This window comes from Neofelis nebulosa, chromosome 3 (genome assembly GCF_028018385.1).
Source record: "Neofelis nebulosa isolate mNeoNeb1 chromosome 3, mNeoNeb1.pri, whole genome shotgun sequence".
Lineage (NCBI taxonomy): Eukaryota > Metazoa > Chordata > Mammalia > Carnivora > Felidae > Neofelis > Neofelis nebulosa.
Genome location: NC_080784.1, coordinates 63,669,066 through 63,694,776, shown reverse-complemented (window position 1 = coordinate 63,694,776; position 25,711 = coordinate 63,669,066). Strand labels below are relative to the sequence as shown.

Sequence of the window (25,711 nt, the reverse complement as noted above, 5' to 3'; positions counted from 1 at the left end):
ATCTTTCTTTGCCAGGTACTTAATTGTTCTCAGGAAGATGGCTCTTTTGAAGTGAATTTTGTGTTAACTGCTCATATTATTGACATTCTTAATGCTGAGGATTAGTCACCCCTCCTTCAATATTACCAGCTGGAAAACTGAGGCCCAGGAAGTCTGGCAGAGTGGCCTGAAGTTAAGAAGGGGGGAGCTGAACTAACATCTCATGTGTCCCCTGTAGGGCATTTGTTTACTCAAAAGATATACATTATGTCAAAGTCAAAATGTAAGAGACAGAGACACAGACACACACACACACACACACACACACACACACACACACACACAGAGAGAGAGAGAGAGAGAGAGAGAGAGAGGGAGAGGGAGAGACGGAGACTGATCTCAGCAGGAATTATAATCCTGATGTGGAGAAAACTCCACTTGTCACTGTAAATACCGACTCAAATTAGTACTGTATTTGGGAACTGGCCAGAATGTTTGAAGGTGCATTTCAGTTTACGACTAGAGCTTGGCCCTAATGTGGGAAAATATTAATTGCCATTCAAAATCACTTTAAAAAGATGAATATCTGAGACACAAATACGGGATTGCCTTAAGCACAATAAACAAACAATTAAACCAATTATAATTTACCAGTGAAACTTCCAAGTGTTGAGAAATTGGCCTTGTTTCATGTATGGTGAAAGGCAGAGAATGTCAGAGTGGTTTAACTGTTTTCATCTGTGCTAAGAGGCTATGGCTGTGTTGAGCTGGAAGGGGGTCTCAGAGAGCATCTGCTGGGATGATTTCCTCCCCTTTGAGGGGCCCTGGGCTCTAAGAACTCTGAGGCAGTGCAGAGGGATCACTGAGGATGAAGATCTTCACTCTTACTTCTAATAGAGCTTCTCTATTTTTGCCACATCTTGGCTTCTGTGACTTAGAAAACAAACTCAGAAACTCAACAACATAGTATTTTATATCTTGAAAGGAGTTTGGGTCCATGCATTTATTAAAACTAAGTGAGTATGCACTTAAGATTTCTGTTTTATTATATTTGTGTTTTATGTAAAAAACTAAACAGTTACCGAACTCAATTATAGCATGCTGAAGTATTTAGGGGGGAGATGTGTCGATGCCTGTGATTTACTTGGAAGTGCACCGAAATAAGGTAGATTGTTGCTGGGATACATGATGAAGCAAGGATAGTCACGTATTAATGGTAAAATGTTGGGGGGAGGATTTATGGGTGCTCAGCCTATGATTCTTTCAACTTTGCTGGATGTTTGCTGTATGTTTGAAATTTTCCTTAATAAATTATTTAGGAAAAAAAACTCACCAGTATACTTTGACCCTCTCATTTTTGTAAGGGAAGAAAGTGAGATTCAGGGAGAATAACGTTATGTTATTGACAGAGCAGGAACTAGAACCAAAAGATCTTCGAAGAACTGGTTGTGCTGCTTGTTTTACATCCAGATTTGAGCATTTGCCCCAAGATTTCTTTACGTAAATATCCAAAAAGTCATGAGTATTATCAAAGATGAAAAAAAGGCCTTTACAGGGTTATTGAAACTCCTACTTTTAGAAGGATTCCTTCTCCTCCCCCTCTCCTCCCCCACTCCCTCCTGTTTCTTCCCCTCCTCTTCCTCTTCCCCCTCCTCCTCCTTTTTCTCCTTCTTCAATCTGTTTTTCATGCTGGTAGCATTGAGACAATTTTTGGGCTTCTTGTAGTGTTTAATACACTAGAAATGATTGTGAGCTTATATATTGTATGGTATTTCTGGGCCAACTTTCCATTCTGTTTTTCGTTTTATATAAATAAATGCATGTATTCTTTTGAAAGTATGGAAATGAAGTTAACATTTTAAGAAAAGGTCCATGAACTTTACATAGATTCTTCTAAAGCCTTTTCTGGGCAGAAAGTTGGTTTTGCCTCTGGTGTTTGACTGGTATAAGTCATGATGAAGGACCACCTAAAAATGACTTCTCCTTTATTCTTGTGCTCTGCTAGAACATTTAGAGGATAAGAATCTCTGGAGTCAAGCTTGCCTTAGGTTTAAATCCTAGTTATGACATTTCTAAATGTGAGTACCTGGAGAAGTTACTCAGATTATCTGATCTTTCTTTCTTGGGTATAAAATGGAGGTACTAATAGTACCCTACAGATTGTAGTATTCCATGACATCAGCCGTCACAACTTTTATTAGTGGTAACCTTAGAATTTGCTAGTGAATGACTTATATATTTGCATTTTGTATTTACATTTTGTTTCATTTATTTTACTCTTTATTTATAGCTGATATTTGCTTTCACAAGGGATTGTGCTTCTGAATATTTCTAGGATTTGCTTCTTCCCTTGTCCTGTCAATAAAGCATACACACTCTAATTCTCCCAGTTGTTTGCACAAACCAACCATGAGTCATCTATAAAGCACATTTTAGTTAAAATTAGGTTTATTTCATAACTGTGTTGTCCTTTAAAATATTTTCTTTCTTTCTCAGGTTTTAGTATTGATTACCACTTTTCAGTTTCCTCTTAGGTTTCCAAGATGTTAGAACTGTAGACTCGTACAAGTAAAAAATAAGAAATGTAGACTTCTAAAAGCGTGAGAAATTAAAATTTTAGTCATTAGTGTGACTTAAAAAATTGCAATATAAAGACGCTACTTTTTCATAGTAAGTGAATAAAAACTTTCTTGTAGGTGCAATTTGAGACTAATGAAAATGTTGGCTGAAAAGTTGTTGGATAGGTATATTTTATCCACCCCAACCCAGTACATGTGTGTGTGTGTGTGTGTGTATGTGTGTGTGTGTGTGTGTGTGTGTATGTATATATATATGCGTATATATTAATACATAATATATACATAACAATACGTGTAATGTATATATTAATACATATAAGATATAAACATGTATATAATAGTAAGTCATTTTAAAGAGAAAAAATTAGGCTTATATTTATATGGTTCAATAGTTGTGTAATGCTTTCTTTGTCTACCATTTGAAGCCCCTTTTTTAAAAAAATAATGTATATTTTATAGTTTCCATGAGTGGCAAAATGAGCTATGGTACAGAATTATAAAATTTGGTGGGTGGGAGGGAACTTTGAGATCATCTGGAATTCTAGATTTGCCATTTTTAAGTTTTATTTCTGGAAGTCTAAAAAAATACTTACATTTCATTATACTCTAATTACATCAAATTAGAATCTCTGTGAATGGGGACTGAATATAGGCCTACTCTTCAAAAGCTCCCTGGTGATCAGGGTAAGAATCATCCATCTGGGTGTGTGTGTGTGTGTGTGTGTGTGTGTGTGTGCGTGTGTGTGTGTGAGTGTTTTGTTTTTGCCAATATTTAGAAAGGAAACAGAGAATTGCTCTAGACCTTGGTGAAGTCACGGAACCATTTATCTTCAGAACTGAAACAGAATCTTGGTTTCCTCTTAAACCAGTGCTTTTTCCAGTCTCCTCCACAGCTTTCTTTTGGCTACTCCAGATTGTGTTATTTTTAATGAGTTTGTGTGGTCCCCAAAACCCTTGGAGTAGACCTCTCCTTGTAACTCAGGCCTTGTTTTGGTAGATGAGCCTTAGGGATAGCATACATTTGTGTTTCCTAAAGCACTGGGGAGTGAGTGAAGATGTTGGAATAGCTCCTGTATCCCTGAGCTAGTCTGGTCAAGCTCTTCCCTAGAGTTCTCCCAGGCCAGGATTAAGTGCAGTGCCACTTCCAGTTGGTCACTCTGAGTTTAATGTGGCATATATTAATTATGTTAATTAACATTAACATAAAAATATGTTAAGTAATATATTGTACTTTATTCGGAAATGATGGGATTTATGTGTATTAAATTAGTTTAGCTGTGGGATATCTATTAAATTATTTTAAAAATGGGAGAGTAAACAAAACAAATACATTCTGTAATGAAAGCTCATTTAAATTATTTTACCTATTTTATGATATTCATATGATTTTGTTCTTACCTATAAACAACAATATAATTCATTGACTTTCTGTATGTTTCAGAATTTTTTAAAATATGGAGGTGTAATATCATTCCATTAAAGCTCATTTCCAATGAATGGCAATATGGAACCATGTGTTTATAACCCTTTTATGATATATTCTTTGGAGAAATGCAGTTCATTCTAGGTCATCACCATTTCTTGCTGTGGTGGGATAATGTTATAGTCTCAAATGGCATGTGGCCAATCATGGATGCAGTGTTAGTGCCTCTTGAAGGCCTTGTTTAAAACACTCACTCTGGGATACTACTGTGCTTCTTTACTTCCAGACTGACCACTGCTCTAAGCAGTGTTGGGGCAATGCCTGGGCTGCCCGAGCCCTTGAAGTTCAAGAAGAAGCACCTGGACTTCTCATGATGGGAGGTCAGAGTCAATGTAAGTGACTTCCTAATTTGGGGGGCTAAATCCCTTCAGTGATTTTAGGTCTGTATGAAGTCAGCCATAGAAATGATTATTTTCAGTGTGTGTTTTATGTCATCATAATACACCCAAATATTGCCACTGACTTAAAATAAAACTTTAGAAGTATTTCTAAAGTAGTAAATTCTTATGCATCTCTGGTGAAAAGCATAGTTCAAAGATACAATTTTTTTTGTTTCATTATGATTTCCCATTGATATTTTCAATTCCTCCAAAATATTACTTTGAGGAAATTGGAGTTACTGGAAAATGTGCATCAATTAAAGTTTAGAGAAAACTTAGAGAATCTAATTTAAAATTTTCTTGGACTTTAAAGGTGAGCATAAATAGATTCATAAATGCTTAAGTGGGCAAAGCTACAAATTTATATTTTTGGAGATTGTTTTAATTCTGTTAGAGTTTGAGCATTGTTGAACATTGTTGCCCAGTACAGATTTATTTCCTTTTGAAGTTGTTACTTCATGAATTCCCAACCTTGTAGGAATTCCCAAAGGTAATAGCTTAGTAAATTGTATCATAAAATACTTGGTATATGTACAAATGGATAACAAAAAATAGTAGAAATAATATTCATTTGTGATAAATTACAGGGATTGAATTTTTCCTTTCGGGCAAAATAATGAAGTTACATTATGATGCATGTATTAAGATGGAATTTTCATTATGAACAAAGAGGAGAAAATATTATATACTTCGAGTTTTATTCTCATCAAGTCCTGAGGATCCAAATATCTTTTCAAATAGTTTTTCTGTCTCTAAGTTATAAAGTAATGGTATTTGAAGATAATGAGGAGATCATTTCTCTTGTACAGTTGAATTCTAGAGCTCTTACATAAAGTTATAATACTTCGTTATATAGGAGGGAAAAGAAGGTTCTACAGTAAGTAAAGATTCAAATTAGTTTCTATTTTTCTGTATAATGGCGTGCATCTAACTCTGACAAACAAATTTGGACTTATACAAAATTAATGTTTTATATATTGCTACTTCTTTAATTGAATCCATCCTATATAACATATTAAAATAGTGGATACTGGAAAGAACACGGTATATGAAGCAAAAAGCCCCAGATATATTTTAGGTGCCCGTTCCCCAGTTTACTAGAGTGTCATTTAAGTTCACTGAGTGCCTACCCTTTTAGATTGTGAGGATGAAATGAGATTACATATGTAAGATTACTTGGTTAACTATTACAGGCTGTAGAAGATTTGTTAATCTTTTGGGCGCAACACTTAGAACAAAACACTTCAGATCTGGGTATTTTATCCAGCAGCCTTAAGTAAGATTTTCTTTTTTGTATAACTTTTATTTTTAAAAAAGAGCAAGAAACAAAGTAATTCAAATATACGGTAGGCTGGAATGCATGGAATAACAACATCAAAATACTTAGGAAAGCAGCTTAAGCTACCCTGGCATGTCCCGGATCAGACGGTCTTTACCAGCCCTCCTCCCTCTCCCTCCTCTGCCCTCTTTCTAGCTTCCCCCTCTCCTCTCTGTCTTTCTCCATTCTGTTTTTCCCCCTCCCATACCTTCCAAGGATGATGGGACTTCCTGCTTGTCTCCTGACCTTAGGTTTTATACCCTGCAGGCCCTCTCCTTCATCGATATTATATTGCTTAGACATCCTGGCAGGTTTTGTATAAAGTTTTTTGACACCTTTCCCTTGATGTTTCGTAGTAAGACAGGGTGAAGCTCTAAGCTGCTGGACCAGAAAAAGGAGAGCAGCCTTTGGTCCCCAGTGAGTAATAAAACCACAGGTGGTGTTGACAGGTGTAGTATAGTCACACTTCGGCTGAGATTCTTCTGTGGTTTGAAACTCCTTGGATGGATCTGTCCCTACCATTCATAATTCAAAGAAAAAAGTTTTTAAAACCACACCACATGTTTAGAATGAAAACTCGGGGAAGAACAGAAACAGAAAAGTAATACATTAAAAAGGAAAAGTAAGCAGAGTTTGAGAAGATGCACATAAAAATCTGAATCTCATAAACAGATAATAGTCAAAGTTGGTTTTTTTTTTTATTTGAGATGGGAGGAAAGCTCTCGGATGAGAAAGACAAAGAGAACTCATTTTACCAGGGTAGCTGTGCTTGTCAGAGCTGATCCCAGAACAGCTGACTGGGGCTCTGAGAAACTGTATGTACCAGTTGACCTGGGCCGAGAGCACTGAGAAGGGAGAAAAAAGCCAAAAATGAATGGGTAACAGGAGGTAAGAAACTTATTTATCTTGGCGTTCATAATTTAAACATCTTAAATCAAGGGGAGTATCTGTTTTGAAACTCTTTAAACTTATTAGAATCAAATACTTGTGTGATTCTTTGTTACTGGTTGTTTGTTTTTGAAACCTGTAGTTGAAAGAGTGGTTTAGAAAGCTGGATATTTGCATGAATATTGTTTACCACTCTGTAATTACCCTAAGGCAGAAAATCGGGGTTGCTTTTCCTTTGTTCCCTTCATTTCTTTGTTATAATCATCCTTTTCCTTCCCTGCCTATCTTCCCATGTCTTTTCTTGCTCTCCTTCCTTGTTTTCTGTTCTCTGCCCCAAGATTTTAGAATGATTTCTATCGATGCACAAGCCCTAATTTGACCGTGGGACACCTCAGAAGTATTTTCCTTAAACGTACCCATCATAAGTAATATTATTTTAAAGGGGATTCATGTGCCACATTGAATTTTTATATTTTCTCTGTTGCATAAAGAGACTGATATTGATAAAGACAAAAGTTAAACAACAGGGAATTACTTCAATAATTTGGGCTATTTGTTAGCATTGATTTAGGATTTTTAGAACTTACATCTGTGTAAAAATTGGGATTTTGGAACGTGATCTTTAGACAGAGTCTTCCCTTTGAGGGTTATGATCTAGCAGTTAGCACAGAATTTGAAAGGGTTGTCCTCTGGTCATTGAGATTTTTTTTTTTTTTTTTTTGGCCTGTTCTTCCACATTTGAGTGATTCTTGAGGCTCTGTAGTGTACCTGTCAGGTAGGGATTAGCTAGCGTGTACTTGTCTTTGGATAAATTACAAAAACGTGCCACCTCTGAGCAGAAGAATCCTAGTAATGCACTTTTCCTTTCAGATGTGGCTTGGCACTGAGGCTGGGCTGGGTTTGCGTCCCCTTTGTCACTCAGGATCTGTTGCACATGTATAAATAGTAGAATCATATGCAGTAGCCCTGCCTCCAAGCCACAAGGCTATGAGAAAAATGGGAAATTTTCCCAAAAACATCATCAAAATCCCAAAATACAGCAGGCACTTTCTTTCATTTAGTCAATAATAAGAAATGGCTGACTTTTGGAATTAGCAGATTATCAACATTTTAGCTATCAGTTTTCAAAGTTTTATAAGTAAACTATTTTAAGTATAGTCATATGATCTTAATTATTAGAAGAGGGAATCTGAAATATAAGAATTGTTTCTATACTATTTAATGAGGCATTGGGGTAGGAATATAATGCAATTTTTAAATGAAATTTAAATTTAAATAAGAGATTAAATTTTGAATATTGTCACAAGTCGAAGGGTTGGTGGCAGTAATTATGATTTGCCAGTCTTGTTAGCATTCCAGATTCTCAAATAACCTGGGAGCCTGTGGATTGTAGTGGAAATAAAATAGTGTGTGTGTGTGTGTGTGTGTCTGTGTGTGTGTGTGTCTAGTTTGATTATCTGTCTCGTTATTATCTATATCTGCTTTTTTATCAGGTTTTAAGGCCTTATTGAGGAGATAGTGAGCAGGATGGAAAAAGTTCCTGGTTAAAAACCTCATACTTAAAGCTGTGGTATTCCTCTTAATTGCAGTTAAAAGCGTGAGTGGGTAGATAAAACCCCACAAGAAATGAAATTTGGCTATAATGTGATTGGCAATTTGCCCTTTCCCCTGGTTAAATCTCCTATTTTATGGAATCAGGAAGATCACAGGGGATGGTAACATGGGGTGGGAAATAGGAGGCTACTCTGTTTAGGAAGCAGAAGCAGAAGGGTGAACCTGGAGTGTCATTTGGATCCAGTTTGCACAGTGTAGTGATGAAACCACCTGAGTTTCAGGGATCCCTGCTGTCGTTCTGGACATGGCAGCTGGCATTAGTGCCATATGCTGTCTTCATTGCTGTTTAAGCTGAGTGGACAGCCACCATCCAGTGGTGCCCTGTCAAAGCCAAGAGCTGGAGGCCAGACCCCAAGAAATCCCAGCCAGCCAGTTGTGTTGGCTGACTGTTGTTTCATTAACTTTGCAGAAATGGGACGTTGTGGTTTATACAATTGAACAAGTACAGTTTTGGACTCTACTTAGTAAGTCATGATAAGGTTTTATTGGACTAGATGAATGGAGTAGACTAGGTTTAGGTTATTCTTTTTTTTTTTTTTTTTTTTTTTGATAAACCCCGATTTTATAAAAAATAAAAAGTAATAACTTTGGCCATTGACTATTCATGTTTAATATTTCAATTTTGAAATGTGAATTTGTTACACTCCTCAGTTAGAAATTAGAACAGAACTATAAATACTGGAATTACTTTTAAGAATCAAAACAGAAAAAAAAACCGCAGGTACATTAAAATCTTAATTAAAAACTTTTGCATACCATGAAGGAAAGCATGGGTTTTGGAAGATATATACTCAGATCAAGTCAAAGATATTTGCTTCCTCTTTCACTAATTTTTATTTCCTTAGATTGTGTTTTGTAGGAATAATGAATTTGTGATTCTTATGTGTGATACTGAGGAAGGACTTTTAAACAAGTTTAAAGTAAAACTGAAATAAAAATTATTAAGGTTATATCTACAACACATTAAGTATGTTTAATCTCTTTTAGAACTGTAAGGTTTAGCAAGTCTCTCTTCTTTCTTCCTTTCTTTCTTTCTTTCTTTCTTTCTTTCTTTCTCTCTCTCTCTCTCTCTCTCTCTCTCTCTCTCTCTTTCTTTCTTTCTTTCTTTCTTTCTTGTTGTTGTATTAACAGTTGTATAGGCCAAGTGACAACATCATTGTTTTTAATAAAATGGATTAATAGAAATGTAAGAGGATTAAGTATTTCAGGTTCTGGCATCTATGCTTAATATGAGAATATTGGTTTGAAGCCAGTATATGAAACATGCTAATTTATTGGTACTTTGTTTGAAGTTGTGTAGATTACCTCCTCTGAGATTGTTCGCCTGGGGCTGTCAGTCTCAACCTGGAGTGATTGTGCCCCCAGGGGACATTTGGCAAAGTCTGGAAACATTTTTGGTTGTCACAGTTGGGGAGGTGGGCTGCTACCAGCATCTAAGTGAGTAGAGGGGGTCAGAGATGCTGCTAAAATCCTGCAATGCACAGGAAAGCCTCTCACAACAAAGGATTATCCAGTCCAAATGTCAGTAGTGCTGAGGCCAAAAACCTTGATCTAGGGGTGTTTACAATTTGGCTTCCTCCTTGTCTCTTTTCTTTTTTTCCTTTTCCTTCTTCCCTTTTCCATTCCTCGTTCTTAAAGAGGCATGTGTAACTTGGTGAGGAGAGGAGTGACTGACTCTGTTTTGTGCTAAGGTAGTCTGTTCAGTCATTTCCCAAGGTGTGGTATTGTGCAGAATGAAAAGGGACTCGGGAGAGCTGTCCTGTAGCTCTAGCCCTGGACATGTTTCTTAAACTCTTTCATTTCTTTGTCTCTCAAAATCAGAGCTGAACGGGATCTAAGGTTTCTTCTAGTCCAACAAAGTTAAAATAGTTTGGCTAGACAATTTATTCAGCCTGACATGAGTACCTCCTCTGTGTCAAATAACATGCTAGATTCTATGAGTGAAATGACACAGAAGACCAGAATATGTGGTTCTGATTTCTAAACGCCCACAACGTAACTGAGGAGACAGATGTAAACAGATGTGACCATGCACTGTGATGAGCATTGTAATGGAAGTGTGATCAAAGTTCTGCAGGACACAGGAGGACAGCTGCTACCTGAGGTAAACAGAGCTGGGTAGAACCTCATCAGAAGGAAAGTAGAATTTGACAGACTGTTGGAGGGTTAGATGAGGGATTTGCCAGAAGGCAGGAAGGGCATTGCAGGCCAAAGGAATGGCATAAACAAAGACGTAGAATTATGCCAAGCCTTGGAATATTCTCTAACTCTGCAAAGTTTCCGTATGGCTGGAACATTATCACTGCATAAAAATACTCTTCTTCTATTGCCTTAAAATATCAGAAATTTCCAAAAGAACCTTAAAGCTGAGAAAAGTAAACATTACCCCTTCGCCCTGGTCCTAACTCCTTGCCATTCACTCGTTTCCAATGTGTACACCCCAAGCACTGGCAGCCTCAGCTCCAGTCTGAGGATTCCCTCAGGCTCCTGGCTCTCCTGCTTTACTTGTTTTAACTTGTGCCTCCTCTGCTGCTTCATTGCTAATGTTGTGGCTTGTGGTGCAGAAAAGTCAGGAGCAACAAATCCAATTAAAAAAAAAAAAAAAAGTGACTGATTTTTTCACCCCATCAAATACCCGTGAAATAAGTTTGAATTTGAAGAACCCCCTTGGGGCAATGGACTTGAGTAATTAGAACTGCTGATTTAGTTCACAAATGCAGGGGAACCAAGGGCAGTGTCATCCCATTCAGTTCTTCTAAAGTAGAGAGCGTGATGGCAGAGATCGCGCCAAGGCTTTTGGCACAAAGTGACGGTAGTTTTTGGCTTTGGGTGACCAAAATGCTGCTCGGCATTGCCGAACTAGTGGTTCGCAGCTTGGCTTAAGTCACCATCACACTCAGTTTTCTTTTGCAGCTGCGAAAGTCGGTCTCCTCCTTCAGATTAGGTCATGAAAGGCAACAAGAGTATTGAAACAAATTCGTCTTCCTACTGTCTGTAAAGAAGTAGACAAATTATACATGAGTTTTCCCTCAGCAAGTCTTTTTCTCAGAAGTGAATTGAAATGGAATAACTCTTTCTGTTGCTTTCCTTTGGAAATATCCAGATATAAAAAGAAGCTATGTAGTAGATATCACAGTGATGAGAGTTCAGGAAATGGGTCTTCTATTTCAAATGGGTCTATTTCGAATGGGTCTTCTATTTCGAATGGGTCTATTTCAAATGGGTCTATTTCGAATGGGTCTTCTATTTCGAATGGGTCGACTCTCTGTGACACTTTGTTTCTTGATTTCTGAACTTCTCCTTATAGAAATAAATCCTGTAATACCTGCTGCTGTTCATTCCTTAGGACTTAGGAAGTAATGTCTGTATTGAAGAAGTAAAAGGTTTTATAACACAAGTAAATATTTTTCCAACCTTGATGTCCATTAGTGCCCTGTTTGTATGATTAAATTCTAAGTAGTCTGATAGTTGGCAACATCTTTTTTTTCCCCCACCAGAATGTAAAATTCATGATTAACTCTTCATTATGAATTTGTTTAAGCATCACTCAACCTAATAAATATCCCAGAAAAGAGCTGACTTGGCTGGAGTTGAATCAGTACAGCTTTGCTAATTTGGCCACTAAATTAAGCCAATATTTTTTAATCTCGATTGAGCTAAAGGGGAATGTTCAGAAATCAAGGCCTGGGTGTATTCTCCCAGAAATCACTGGAGTTTGGCTGTCTTCATCAGGTTGGTAAGAGGAGGAGAAGGTACAAATAAATGTGTTTAAGGCCAACGTGTCCCCTTCGATAGGTATAGAGCAGTAGTGGTAATGTCAGAGGGACTATAATGAAGAATTAATGGAGCAATCATAAGTGTGATATAAGAGAACTGGAAATAGTTTGAGTTCTTAAACGCTGTTCATCGTGCAACAGGTACATATTCTTTCGTCATCTATTAGATTTTGCTTTCTATATGAATAGTTATTTATTGCATGCTTGAGACCTGGAGTAGACAGTTTTATTGAAATAGTCATATTCATTTACATGCAGCCTGTGGCTGCTTTTGCATTACAATGGCAGACTTAAATAGTTGCAACAGAGAACATATGGTCCACAAAGACTAAAATAAAATATTTACTATCTTAATGTCTGTTGACCCTTGCTTTAAAGAAGTGCTTTTTGTAAACGCAAACTAATTTCTGTGATTTTGATAAATTCGCTCAGGGTTATTATTCTCCTAGGCAAAAGAAATTATTTTCTTTCAAAGAAGTGGAACCCCAAATACTTTCTTTGCATCTTGTTTGCTCATACTTGAGAAATTCTTTAAAAATGCAAATGTTGAAATAAAATGTATAAGGAAATATGTTGTTTAGCTCATAAGCACTCCAGAAAAAACATAGGCATATAGTAGTGTGGTGACTGTAAAGTGATCTTGAATAGTATGTCACCAGTTATATTTGGGAAGTGAATAGATAACAGTCACAACAGCAAATGTTTATAAAGTACTAATTCTGTGTTAGGCACTGTTCTAAGTACTCTTTATGATTCCTTTCTTCAGCAACTCTTTGAAGTAGGATAATTATTATCCTTAGTTTATAGATGACATTTTTTACTTGTGAATACATTTAAAGACTTAAACTTGTAAGAAAGACAACTAATAAAATACCATTTATAATTTATTTCATGGATTTATTGATACAAATGAATACTTATGTTTCTTGAGATTATAAAGCCAGGTCACTGTATCCCATGACTAAAGTATTAAGAATGACAGAGAACTGTTTTAATGAACTTAGGAAAGTTATCTTGAATTGTAATTTGGTAGTTTGCAGTTCTGAGCTTAATTTAATTTTTAAGCTTAATTTAATTTTTTACACAGTTAGATTTCTACTGGGTTTATTTTTCTCTTCCTTCAAAGTTAATGCATTCAAGTGTGCCCATATTGGAGACTGCAGTGGCTAGCCTTATATTCTTCATGGGGTTGTTCTCAGTTCATTCTGAGATACTGCACTTACAAAGAGGAAGTGGCCTGAGGCAAAGCCACGTTTCTTGCAGGTGGTAGATACTTGAGAAGCACAGGATACAGTCCCCTCACTCTATGGCTTTTGGTAGGAAAACAGGTGCTATCCTAAGTTCATCAGTAAGGATGTCGGAAGAGTGACCAATAGAGTTTGACTGTAAGCAGATGAACCCATGGAGAGAAAGTCAGAGAAGGGTTGGACATCCTGGAGTAGGTAGTGAGATACCTGCTTACATACCACCTACCATCTCCGCCTACTTGGAACTTGTCTTGGGGAAGGACTAAGATTACAGTGAAAAGAGGTGAGGAGGACAGGCCAGGAATGCTACCAGAGACACCCGAGACCAGGAATTTCCCTCTTAGTCCACACTCATGTGAATACTCGCCCCTGCCCTTCTTCCTTTTCTTGAACCTATAGCACTGCTATTTCACCTCTTCCACAGATCACCATAAGCTTGTGAGTCTGAAAATGTTACGCACCCTGTTCCTGGTATTACCATCTCTTCCAGATTGTTTCTTTCTACTGGGACATTCTCAATTTTGTGTGTAGAAAGTGAGTATCTGTAACAGAAAGTACTCCTCCTCCCTGACTCTCATCATCTTTATAAAGTTCTGTGTAGCTGCTTACATTGAGACAAAAGGGTAGGTTCTTAAATACGTGTCGCTTACAAACCTTTCAGATTGAGGGTACTCAGCATCTGCAATAACCTTGCCTAAGTCAGAAGGCAGAGCTCAGGTGTGAGGCTCAAAATGGAGACTGCGAATGGGAAGTGAGTACTGCGTTTAGTGTAATCCGAATCACAATTCAGATACCTTCTTGTACTTTAGAATTGGTTTGTAGTCTAGTGTTATTAAAGAGAGTTGGAATTACTTGTCAGAAAAATATTTTAAAAGAATTTAATAATCATTAAATCATCATGTATATAATTATATATTAATTATAAGTATATAATTATTAACACATTAATAATACATTTAAATACATTAAAATCAGCAAAGTTTTTGTGTTCCCTTGACTGTGACAGAAGCCTTCCGTGTTGTGTGTGTGGATTTAAAGATTTAAATCTGCTGCACTGTGGAATAAACTGTGACACTGAACTGCTTGATGTATGGAAAGCTCCGGTGTCAGTGTTGGGCAGAGAGAATACTGTACTTAACTGTACAGTAAGATGCTTATTTTCCCTCGGTACGTTTACTGCTTCCGATTAGAATGTTAAAGTGGCTTTAAGTATATGAAACTTCTCAAATTCTTGTTTAAGACTTCACAAATTTATATGCCACTATACGTGTCCCCCAAACCCTCAAACCAAAACCTGAAAACCAAACCAAAAACAAAACCCTAGCATTTTTCTCTTCTGTGTCTTATTTTTAAAGCTTCCTTTGCATGCTGCTGGTGGTGTGGATTGTGGTGGTGGGTACTTAGAGCACCAAGTAATTACCTCAGTTTCATTTTCCATAATTGTTCAGTAAGCTCACTTCCCTTATCTGATCAGTTTCTCCTCATAGACTCGCTGAGATGTTATCTGGGTGTCTAGGGGCAGGGAAGGGAGGCTGTTTTGTGACATCCCCATCAGATCTGAGCATCATCCAGTGCTCACACTGGTCTGCTTGGGGGAGACAATTCTGGGCTTGTGCCCACTGCTGTTTTCTTGGCTGGAGTTCACTGTGGAAATCAGGGATGATGAGCGCATGTCCCTGCTGACGCAACCATTGTTTGGGCTTTTAAGCCCAAGGTTGACAGTCCATCCGTTCTGGCAGTCTGTCTTTTAGCTTTTAATTTCAGGATCACTTTGATGATCTTTATACTCCGTGATCAACTATCTCTGTATCCTGCTAAGGGCATGGGAGAAATACCCCTGAATACCTTCCTTGACTCATGAGGGTTTGAGAGGAGCTTGGGGGTACTAACTGGTGTTTTATTCTGGCTCGGTGGCCCCAATTGGAATAGATCCACTTGACTGTCACTTTCCTCCTGGATTTTCTAGCCCGCTCAGCATTCAGCTTTTCTTTTAGCATGCTGAGCAACCACCCCCTCCCCTGTACCCTTTGCTATTTCAACACTCTTGATGACTGAGTCCCCTACTGCTTTTCTTTATCCTTCAAATTTCTAGGAGCTCCTTTTATTTCTCCTTTCTGTGTTGCTGGAAATTCCCCTAAGTCATATCCACTGCCTTCTCAGGGTGGCATTCATCCTCACTCTTTAAGTGCAGAATGCCTGCTGGGAGACACTCTTTATCATAGAGGAAATAATTTTAAAAATACCATGGTGTTTTCAGAATAGTTTCTGTAACCTCTGATATGTGACTTACACTGACTGTTCTAGTCCTGGCAACTACAAGTCAGAGGATAAGCCTCCGTGTCAGGTAATGATTCAGATGTCTTTTAAAAGGTACAGAAGCCGTGCTTAGAAATCAGGCACAAAGACCTGACGTCCAGCTTTAAGAGAATGACCCGGGGAGCTAAAGGCAGTGAGGAAGAAGTTCACTTGAAAAGAAAAGGCAAGAGGGGCGCCTGGGTGGCGCAGTCGGTTAAGCGTCCGACTTCAGCCAGGTCACAATCTTGCGGTCTGTGAGTTCGAGCCCCGCGTCGGGCTCTGGGCTGATGGCTCGGAGCCTGTTTCTGATTCTGTGTCTCCCTCTCTCTCTGACCCTCCCCCGCTCATGCTCTGTCTCTCTCTGTCCCAAAAATAAATAAAAAACGTTGAAAAAAAAAATTTAAAAAAAAAAAGAAAAGAAAAGGCAAGAGATTTTTCTCCTTGCTCTGTACCACATGTTTTCATTATAGTAATGGTTGATTTCATTCCAGCAGACTCTGGGATCACTTCTAGCCAATCTCTTGATGGCCACATCCCTTTCTTAGTGCCCTCTAGAATCTAATTGTTAAATTATTTTTCAAGTTTTTATTCAAATTCCAGTTGGCTAATATACAGTGTAATATTAGTTTCAGGTGTACAACATAATGATTCAACACTTCCATACATCACCCGGTGCTCATCACAACAAGTGCCCACCTTAATCCCCATCCCCTGTTTCACCCATCTCTGCCCCCCCTGCTCTGGTAACCATTAGTTTGTTCTCTATAGTTAAGACTCTGTTTCTTGCTTTGCCTCTCTCTCTCTCTCTCTCTCTCTCCTTTTTTTGTTTTTGTTTTGTTTTGTTTTGTTTCTTAAATTTCACATGAGTGAAATCAAACGGTATTTGTCTTTCTCTGACTCACTTATTTCACTGAGCATTAGACTATCTAGCTCTATCCATGTCATTGCAAAAGGGCAAGGTTTTGTTCTTTTTTGTGGCTGAATAATATTCCATTGTATACCAGATCTTCTTTTTTTTTGTTTGCTTCAAGTTGTTTTTATTAAAATTTAAAAAAATATTTATTTAATTTTGAGAGAGAAAGAGACACAGAGCACGAGTAGGGAAGGGACAGAGAGAGAGAGAGAGACAGAGACAGAGACAGAGACAGAGACGGAGACAGAATCTGAAGCAGGCTCCAGGCTCTGAGCTGTCAGCATAGAGCCCGACACGGGGCTCAAACCCATGAACCGTGAAATCATGACCTGAGCCAAAGTCAGACGCTTAACCGACTGAGCCACCCAGGTGCCCAGTTTCAAGTTATTATTTAAATTCTAGTTAAATAACGTATAGTACGATATTGGTTTCAAGAATAGGATTTAGTGATTCATCACTTACGTATAACACACAGTGCTCATCACAACAAGTGCCCTCCTTAGTATCCATCACCCAGTTAGCCCATCTCCTGCACACCTCCCTTCCAGCAACCCTTGGTTTGTTCACTGTATTTAAGAGCGTCTTATGGTTTGCCTTCCTTTCTCCTATTTCCCCTCTTCCCATATGCTCATCTGTTTTGTTTCTTAAATTCCACATATGAGTGAAATCATATGGTATTTGTCTTTCTCTGACTTGTTTTACTTAGCATAATATACTCTAGCTCCGTCTACTTTGTGGCAGATCTAATACATTTTAATGTGTTTATCACAATGGCCACAGGATCCCCTAATGAACGATAGCCGTAGTATTTCTTATTGTTTCAAAATACATGGAAGCTACTAGTGGGAAATGGAATGAACTGAAATTCTCTTTTTCCTTTGTTCTGGAAAGTCCGTATTCTGGGATCTGATGTTTTGTTGAAGATAAAAATAAGAATTTTAAAAATAATTTTAGTAACTTAATAATTTAATTTTTGATTAATAGTAGATGATATTTCTTGAGGGCCCGAGCTGTTTCTGGCACTTGGTGTAAAAATTTTCCGGTGTTAAAAACAATAGTGACAGTGGTTATTCCCATTTTGGCGATGAAGAAACTGAAAATCAGAAAGGATCAGTCATAAAACTGAAAAGAAGTGGGATCGGGATTAAAATTTACATCTGTCTGAAGTCAACAGCCCTGCCTTTTCAAGTTATTAAGCTTCAGTAAATAGATCACGTTAGAAGTAGTTCTGTGACAAAAGACCTTGTGACAAATAATGTTTGTCGCTTAGTTCCCTCAGGAACATGCCGAGGGAGTGATGCGGGAAGAGTCCACATTACTTGTCTGACATCAGTCTCTTTTGCTGTAGCAATATATCAATTTAATGCAGTACTGACTTCATGCACGTGATCTAAGTTCAACCTGTTTTAGGCCTTACTATTTTAAAAATAAAACTCAGATGTGGGAAACGAGACAAAATGAACATACAGCTTAGTGAATTAGAAGGTGTAACCACTACCCAGGTCAAGAAGTAGAACCATGCCCCTGGCTCCAGAAGCCGTCCGCGAGCTCCACCCCGGTCAGAGGCCTCTCCTGTTCTGCCCATGTAATAACCACTTTTCCCTATGGCTTTATCAGCTATGAGTGCATTCCTAGACACTGTAGTTTAGTCTGGCCCATTAAAAACTGTGATAGATCTTTGAAGTCTCTTAATCTACAGGTTCCCCTTCAATCTTGTTCTTTCCCTTGTAATCTCCTTCAGTAAGAACTTGTACCCTTTAAGTGTTATAGTTTACCCTAATCTACGTTTTGCTGATTTGGAAACTTGTGGTGCATTCAGCCTGTTCTTCCGCGTTCTAGATTTCTTGCACTTAGCAACCGGATCCAGACGTATAATCAGACTCAAGTTACATCTCTCTGGTGGTGTATGTTCCTTTTATCAGGAGGCAGGCACATCATGTCTAGTTTTAACTTTTTGTATTAGTAGCTGTTGACACTTAAGGCCTATAATAATTCCATTAATTCCTTGAGAGTTACAAAAATGGTCATTCTTTTTTGTTTATATAAATAATTTCATAAAATATTTTTTTCTCATTTATTTTTTGGCTAGTAGTCAGAGGTACAGTTCATATAGGAAAGGCATGATAAATGTTTGAATCTTTCCCTTTACTTACATGGTTTTGAAGACAATAATTTCAATTGCTGTCATCCTCTAAAAGTGACCAATTACTATTTTAAAAAATCATAATTAACTAATTTGAACACATTTGATATATTTTACTTCACAGCAATTAAATAAAATTGAGAATCTGTCTTCCTTTATACTGCTTTTAAAACTTAAAAAAATTTTTTTAACGTTTATTTATTTTTGAGACAGAGAGAGACAAAGCATGAATGTGGGAGGGTCAGAGAGAGAGGGAGACACAGAATCTGAAGCAGGCTCCAGGCTCTGAACTGTCAGCACAGAGCCCAACACTTGAACTCATGAGCTGTGAGATCATGACCTGAGCTGAAGTCAGACACTTAACCAACTGAGCCACCCAGGTGCCCCTTAGTTGAATGTTTAGCCTCCTGGATTAATTTTCTAATTACTTTTTCTTTTGTTTTCCCATTTTCCATGTGCTATAGACTGTTTGTGTTCTCTCAAACTTCATGTATTGAAACCCTAATTCTCAATGTGATGATATTTAGCAGTGGGACCTCTGGGAGGTAGTTTAGTGATGAGGGTGGAGCCCTCATGAATAGGATTTGTGCCCTTATAAAATAGACCACAGAGAGCTCCCTTGCCCCTACCTCCATGTGAGAACGCAGCCTGAATTTGGCCTGCTAAGAACCAGGAAACTGGCTCTCAGCAGACATTGAAACTGTCGGCGCCTTGCTTTTGGACTTCCCAGCTTCTAGAACTGTGAGAAACGAATGTCTGTTGTTTATAAGTTACCCGGTCTGCGGTATTATAGCAGCCCCAAAGGATTAAGACTCCATCTCTATGTCTTTTGTTTTTTAAACATAATTTTCATGCACTAGAGGTTGCCTTTTAAGTTTACAGTTTGATATGTTGACAAATGTATGCAGTCCTTAAGCTGGCACCACAATATCCCACCCCAGCCCCCATTCCCTGTGCTCCTTTGTAATCAGTCCGTTTCCCCACCCTTGTCTCCTGGCAACCTTGACTCTGTTTTCTGTTCCTAGAGTTTCCCCTTAAAATCACTGTTCTTCTGTTCTTCTATCTTGCAGGTTTTTGCAACTTGCAGATAGTTTTTTTTTTTTTTACCTACCTTTCTACTAAATATTTTATTTAAGCTATATTTAAAAATTTTTCTAACATCTTGTTTCATGGCTAGAATGTCATTTTATCTGTCTATGGATATTAATCATGGTTTCCTAGAAGTTTTTTCTGTATTTCCTCAGAGTTCCCTTTATTCTTTGCTTTGCTCTTCCCCCTGCACCCCCCACCCCCAAGATGATTATGTTTCTTAGATGTCTGATGGTTCTTAACTATCCAATTATAATAAGTGTCAAGTACTACAATGCAAATTGGAAGTTCTGTGTGCCTGGGTGGGTCTTGCAGGATTTGGGGCTTCACTATAGAGTGATTATAGGACTAGCTGGTCATTCACTGGTAACTGCAAAATTATCTGTAAATGTGTTTCTTAGTGTTGGCATGCTACCTTCAAAGAAAGAGTCACTAGTGTCCGTCCTAGTATTATGAGCCTCCAATCTTATAAATTTGGGGCAAGAAAAGGGGACTATGGATCTTATTGATGACCATGCAAAATATCACTTAACCATCGTGTTTTGAATATCACTTCTCATCCTGGGTTTATTCTGTGTTTAGTGTCCCCAAATCTGACGTCTAATTGGCTCAGTTTCTTCAGAATCTATAAAACTTTTATTCTTCTGGGTAGCTTGACAGATCTCAATGGGGTAGGGTCTGGGAACTCAACCATTTTTTAAACAGATTTTAAGATGACCCAACTGTTTTCAGCCCAGGTTCATCTCAGCCTTCCACTATACTTGGAACTTTCCATCATTGAACATTTTGAGGGTTCCACAAGGCAAATTGGCTTATTCCCTCTTCATTAATTCTGTGAAGCTTATCTTTCTTCCACTCTACTAAGTCACTTACTCTCCTTTTATCTACTTACTGTTTGGGTTACAGATATTTGTAAGTTTCAGCCTAGATGGTGTCTAGACTTTTCTTTCTTGTTGTATTTATTGCTAAGGGGGAGTTTTGGGAGTTTAAGTGTATGGAAATATCTTCACACATCCATCTTGAAATGAGAAGTCTGCACCCTGAATACCCCTGTGGACTTCTTATATATAAACTGTAGTCTTTTGTGGCATTTGACACAACATACTACTATTGCTAGAATTTCTTTCCCTTTGGCTTTCCTGGTTTTCTTTACTCTTATTCTTGTATGTCTACCTTATTCTTTTGTTTATTCTTATGATGCCACTTCCATCCATATTATGTCTTAAACATGGATAGAATTCTGGGTTGTAAAATTATCAATTTTCTGTCTTTCCATCAGTGATGACTTAGACTATCATATTGAGCTGTAACCAAACAGTAGTTCTAGATTTCCATCTTCCTACTGGGCATTTTTATTTATGTATTCTACCCATTTTAATAAAAGTCAAGTAATAAAGATCTCTTCCTTACCAAATCAGCTTCTGCTCTTCACATTGCTAAACCAGGACACTACAATTTTCCTATGCAATCAGGCTTGATATTTTAGAATTGCCTTTAATTACAGCCTGTGTATTTAATTGGAAAGTGAAGCAATCCATTTGATTCTTTCTTCAAAACTATATGTGATTGCATTCCATGTTTTCTTTCCATTGCTGCTGCTTGAATACAATTTGAGTTATTTTTTCCTTTATTATTCTTATTAGTCTAGTAAGAGATATATATCACACATATGTATAAGTAAAGTAATCTGTTGGGTATAAATTCCATCAAACCGATATCAGGAAGCTGAAATTCCTAAGAACTGTACAAAATAGTTCTGTCTCTCTCTCTCTCTCTCTCTGCACATACGCACACACACATACACACATACACAGCGTAAAAATAACCAAGAGATTGGTAATTTTATGATGAATAAACTGGTTGTATGGGGAGGATAAATTTATTTTTTAATTTGTTCAAGAAAAGAAGATTTAACATTAATATGTACATGTGTAAACTAGAAACTTTTAAGGAAAATAGCATGAGATTTTTGCCCTTCTAGACATTCCTGTCTATATTTTTGTTAAGACAGACGTGATGTGGATATGTAACCTTTTACATATCTTGTGTCATCTATTTTCTTACAGAGCAGAATGCACATAGGCAAACTCTATTATCTATGTGGGTCTTGCAGATACAGTATTGGATGGGGACAGACTCCCTTGCTTTTTGTAAGCATTCACCATTTATTGGGTTGTTTCTTCTTGGTATTCTATATCCTGCTGTAAATGTTATACATTTGCTCAGTCCTGTCTCTTAGAATCGCTTATCTTACTATTCTATATACAGAATAATTCAGAATTTAACGTGATTTTGTTATACCAGAGATTCATGATCACTCTACATCATTTAGATCTGAGAATAAGACATATTTTCTGTATCTTCAGAGCTTTGTAGTTGGCTCAAAGTCATATAAAAGCTTAAAACAGATGCCTTCTTGGTACTTAAACTTGAAAGATGTGATTTTTTTTTTCTTTTTGGTGACTTTTGTTCTACTGTCCTTACTTCTGAACCTAAAGCATTTGCTAAATATCACTTTGTTATTATAATGATGCAAAAAAAGATTCTGCTCCTTATTTGCCAGTTATAAAAGAGAGGCCTTGAGAAAGTGTAATTCCTATGAGGTCCTATAGAATAAAGTGAGCTTGTTCCAATGATGAGGCAAGAATTAAATTTCAGGAGAAAAGTGGAGGTAAAATGAAGACAAGAAATTGAGCATAAAGAGAGCATATACCAGGAGTGAGTGAAACAGAAGTACAAGCCATTATAGAATCTGTGAGGAGGGAAACAGAGAACAAAATGTTTAGTGAATGATGAGGCTTAGACATATTTTAATAATTCATTGTTGGTGAAACTTAGCAATTGATCTAACTTAGAATGACACCTTAACAAATCATTGGGATTTTTATAGCCCAATGCCAATCTGAAAATGTATTTAAGTTTGAAGTATATCCATTTGAAAAGGAACCTAAAATTAAGTTAAAAATAGGAAATAATTGCCTGGACAAAGTACTCCCACATGCAGAGAGTAAATGTTATAACCAATACCTAATGTTTATTAGCTTGCCTGCCTTCCTTCCTTTCCTCCTTCCTTTTATTCTTTCTGTTTTTTATTTTTTAGATTTTATTTTACTAGATCATAAAATGTAATTATGGTACTCAGGTTCTTTTTCCTGTTATTTCATTCTCCTTTCCTGTTACCTTGACTTTTTAAAATTTTTGGATTTTTTAAAATCTGGGAGCTCTTAAATTAAAAATGAGGAAAAACAACATTTTTTATTTGAATCGTATTGTAGCATATGTATTTTTTTAAGCCACTGGACTTTAGGTTGTGTTAGAATAATGGCCTTAGGAGTTCCTCCGGCCTGAGTTTAAGTCCTGGCCAGGACACTTACTAGCTGTATAATCTGGGCCCAGCTGCTTTTTCCTCTGTTGGCTAAGAATAGCAAATATTTGAATAGGTACCGTGTGCCGTTCTTTCCAGTTTTGGTCATTAATTCATTTACTCCTCACAAAACCTGTAGGTATTATTAACCCATTTTGCAGATGAGGAAATGGGAGCACAGCAAGACTAAGTAGCTTTCCCAAAAGGACCATACATCATAATTTCTTCATCAGGGCTATCTGCTGAGATCTTTTCCAGTTTCGCCTTTGGCCATTTCTCTCCACAAGCCTCAGGCTGTCAACAATGTTGGCACTTGCACTAGCCAGAAGCTATCTGGCCATTTCCCATCCGCGTGGCTTTGTAATGCACTTTCCTGTGAGGTTCTTCCCTCCCATCTCTTCTCCTGCCTAACTCTTCATCCTCCTTCCAAGACTAAGTTCAAATCCTGGCATGTCTTCTAGCGGAAAGGCTTCCTTCTCTGTGCGCCTGTGGCTGAATTAAAAAAAAAAAAAATGATGCTGAGCTTCTATGGCATCTGTTGTGTTTTATCTTTTAATTTTGCATTATATTCATTGCTTTTTTGGTCTACCTCCTTGACAGGCCGAAGCAGAACTTAATGACCTGTGTTTCTATTACCAGAATCTAGATAAGTACCTCTCAGTATAGTGATTGAGAGAAGTATCTAATTTTTGAATTACAAGTTGTATAGTTTGAACAAGTTCCTTTTTTTAGCTTTTGCCTCTCCAGTTGTACTAATGGGTTCAATACTCTTTTCATCCTCAAAGAATAACTGTGAGAATTGAGATATAATATGCTAAATGTGCATGCATGCCATGAGAAGCTTACACAACAAATGAGAGCTGTTTTGGGGATTATTATTAGTGTCCGAGATTACTCACGTGCATGGGCTTTCTCAGAACACCCAACAATGTAGTATATTACTGGTCCTGTATCTTCTTGAACACAATTTATTTTCGTGTCAGAAAACATTTTGTTTGGTAAAGTATTTCATTTAATGGTTGAAAACAGCAGAAAAATTCCGTTAATTATCAAAGGTGAATGGGAAATTCAAGTTCCTTTTATTTCTCTTTAAACTTGCAATATTTATCTGGGTGCTTTAAATCAAAATTAATTGCACTGCAGGATTAATTCCATTATTCATTTACTATACTCAGCATATGAGAAAGGATTGCTGGCTCATGCAAATAGAATAATTGCTGAAATGGGTTTTTCCTCTTTCCAATCAAATTCTTTAACAATTTAAAAACTTATTTTCCCAACTATAAATTTTAAGCTTTCTTATGGAGAAGCAAATGTTAATTTTCTTAGAAATCTCCTTGAATAAAAAAGAACCTTACTTTATTAGTTGTATACTCTATAATGTCAATTTTATTTATGCCTTTAGAAATCTTCTTAGAGAGCTTTGGAGTTCCACATTTTAAAAGATCATAAAAAAGATCATCTCTTCTCTCTTGGTAGTATTGTACTTTTTTTGTTTCTGTCAGATATTCTTAACATGATTTTTCTAAATAGTAGATTAAATTTATATAATAAAGTAAGCTTCCTTTAAAAGAAAACTGCTTATCTCCTTAAAAGTGAACCTTTAAAATACTCATGCCAGGAAGTATTAAGTAAACCATGAATCTGAGTTCTAGTTGTGGTTATTTGGAAATTGTTTCCTATAGTCCTCCTAAGCCACATGTACTCTTTGGAAAATGTGAAGCAAAATACTCATTACTGACCTCATCATTTAAAGCCATAGTAAGGCAAAATCATGAAAAAGAAAATGCATGCACCATATAAATAAAGCTGCTAAAGTAGATTGAAGTTATTTTTCATTTCTGACTTTTTGCTGTGTATTTTATTGGAGCTGAATATTCGTTATTTTTTTTATTGTTGCTGCATATGCACAATATGTATTGGCTTTTGCCCATCATAATATTATTGTGTTTAGCTCTTCCCCCTTCCTATGGGGAGCGACCTCTGTATGCCTGTGTGTATGTATTTTTAGTAGTTTCAAATTCTTGTTTCAGGCCTTATGGACTCAGCTATTTGAGAATACGCAGTCTTCTGATACAACTTCATTATAAAGGGATAAAATGCCCCTTTGGAGGACATTCAGTGTTTGGAGATGCGCTTATTATTAGTGATCCCAATGGTTGATTTGAGGCTGTATCTTAGGGGAAGATGTTTTAAAATGCACTACATGAAGCTTATTTTTGTACAAAGCGTTCCAATGTATTTATAAAATCCAAATTTCTCATCTGCTGTCTTAAGACCCTGCCTGACTTGGCCTTTATTTGCTCTCCAACTTTGTCAGAGGACCTTATCTTCTGACTCTAAGCACTTACGTCTCCATGGTCATATTTCAGTTCTTCTAGCAGACTCTCTTTCTGGACTCATGGTTTTGCATACACTTTTCTTTTTGCTTTCAGTGCTCATGGCTTATTTACTTAGTTGACTCATTTTCATTATATAGGTCTCAATTTAAACATTACCTTCTCAGAGAGGCCTTCTCCATCAAGCCAAAATTACTTGTTCCCCCATGTTGTCTGTCATAATATTATTTATTTACCTGATTATACCTATGTTATGTGTTATGTTTGTGTTTTTTCTTATTGTCTTCTCTACTGTAACTAGTAG

At 37.1% G+C, this 25,711-nt stretch overlaps 1 protein-coding gene across 2 annotated transcripts in view; it reads left to right on the top strand.

The window, feature by feature from the left end:
* The window catches only part of TLL1 (tolloid like 1), a 210,845-nt gene that overhangs the window by 28,330 nt on the left and 156,804 nt on the right, over window positions 1–25,711 (top strand). Inside the window, exon 2 of one of the 2 annotated variants that reach the window (XM_058720951.1) lies at window positions 4,268–4,373. The exons of the other annotated variant lie outside the window; for it this stretch is intronic. Within the exon in view, the coding sequence (XP_058576934.1) occupies window positions 4,352–4,373 (22 nt within the window). The 5' untranslated portion in view covers window positions 4,268–4,351. The remainder of the gene's footprint in view (window positions 1–4,267; window positions 4,374–25,711) is intronic. 2 annotated transcript variants of the gene reach the window in all.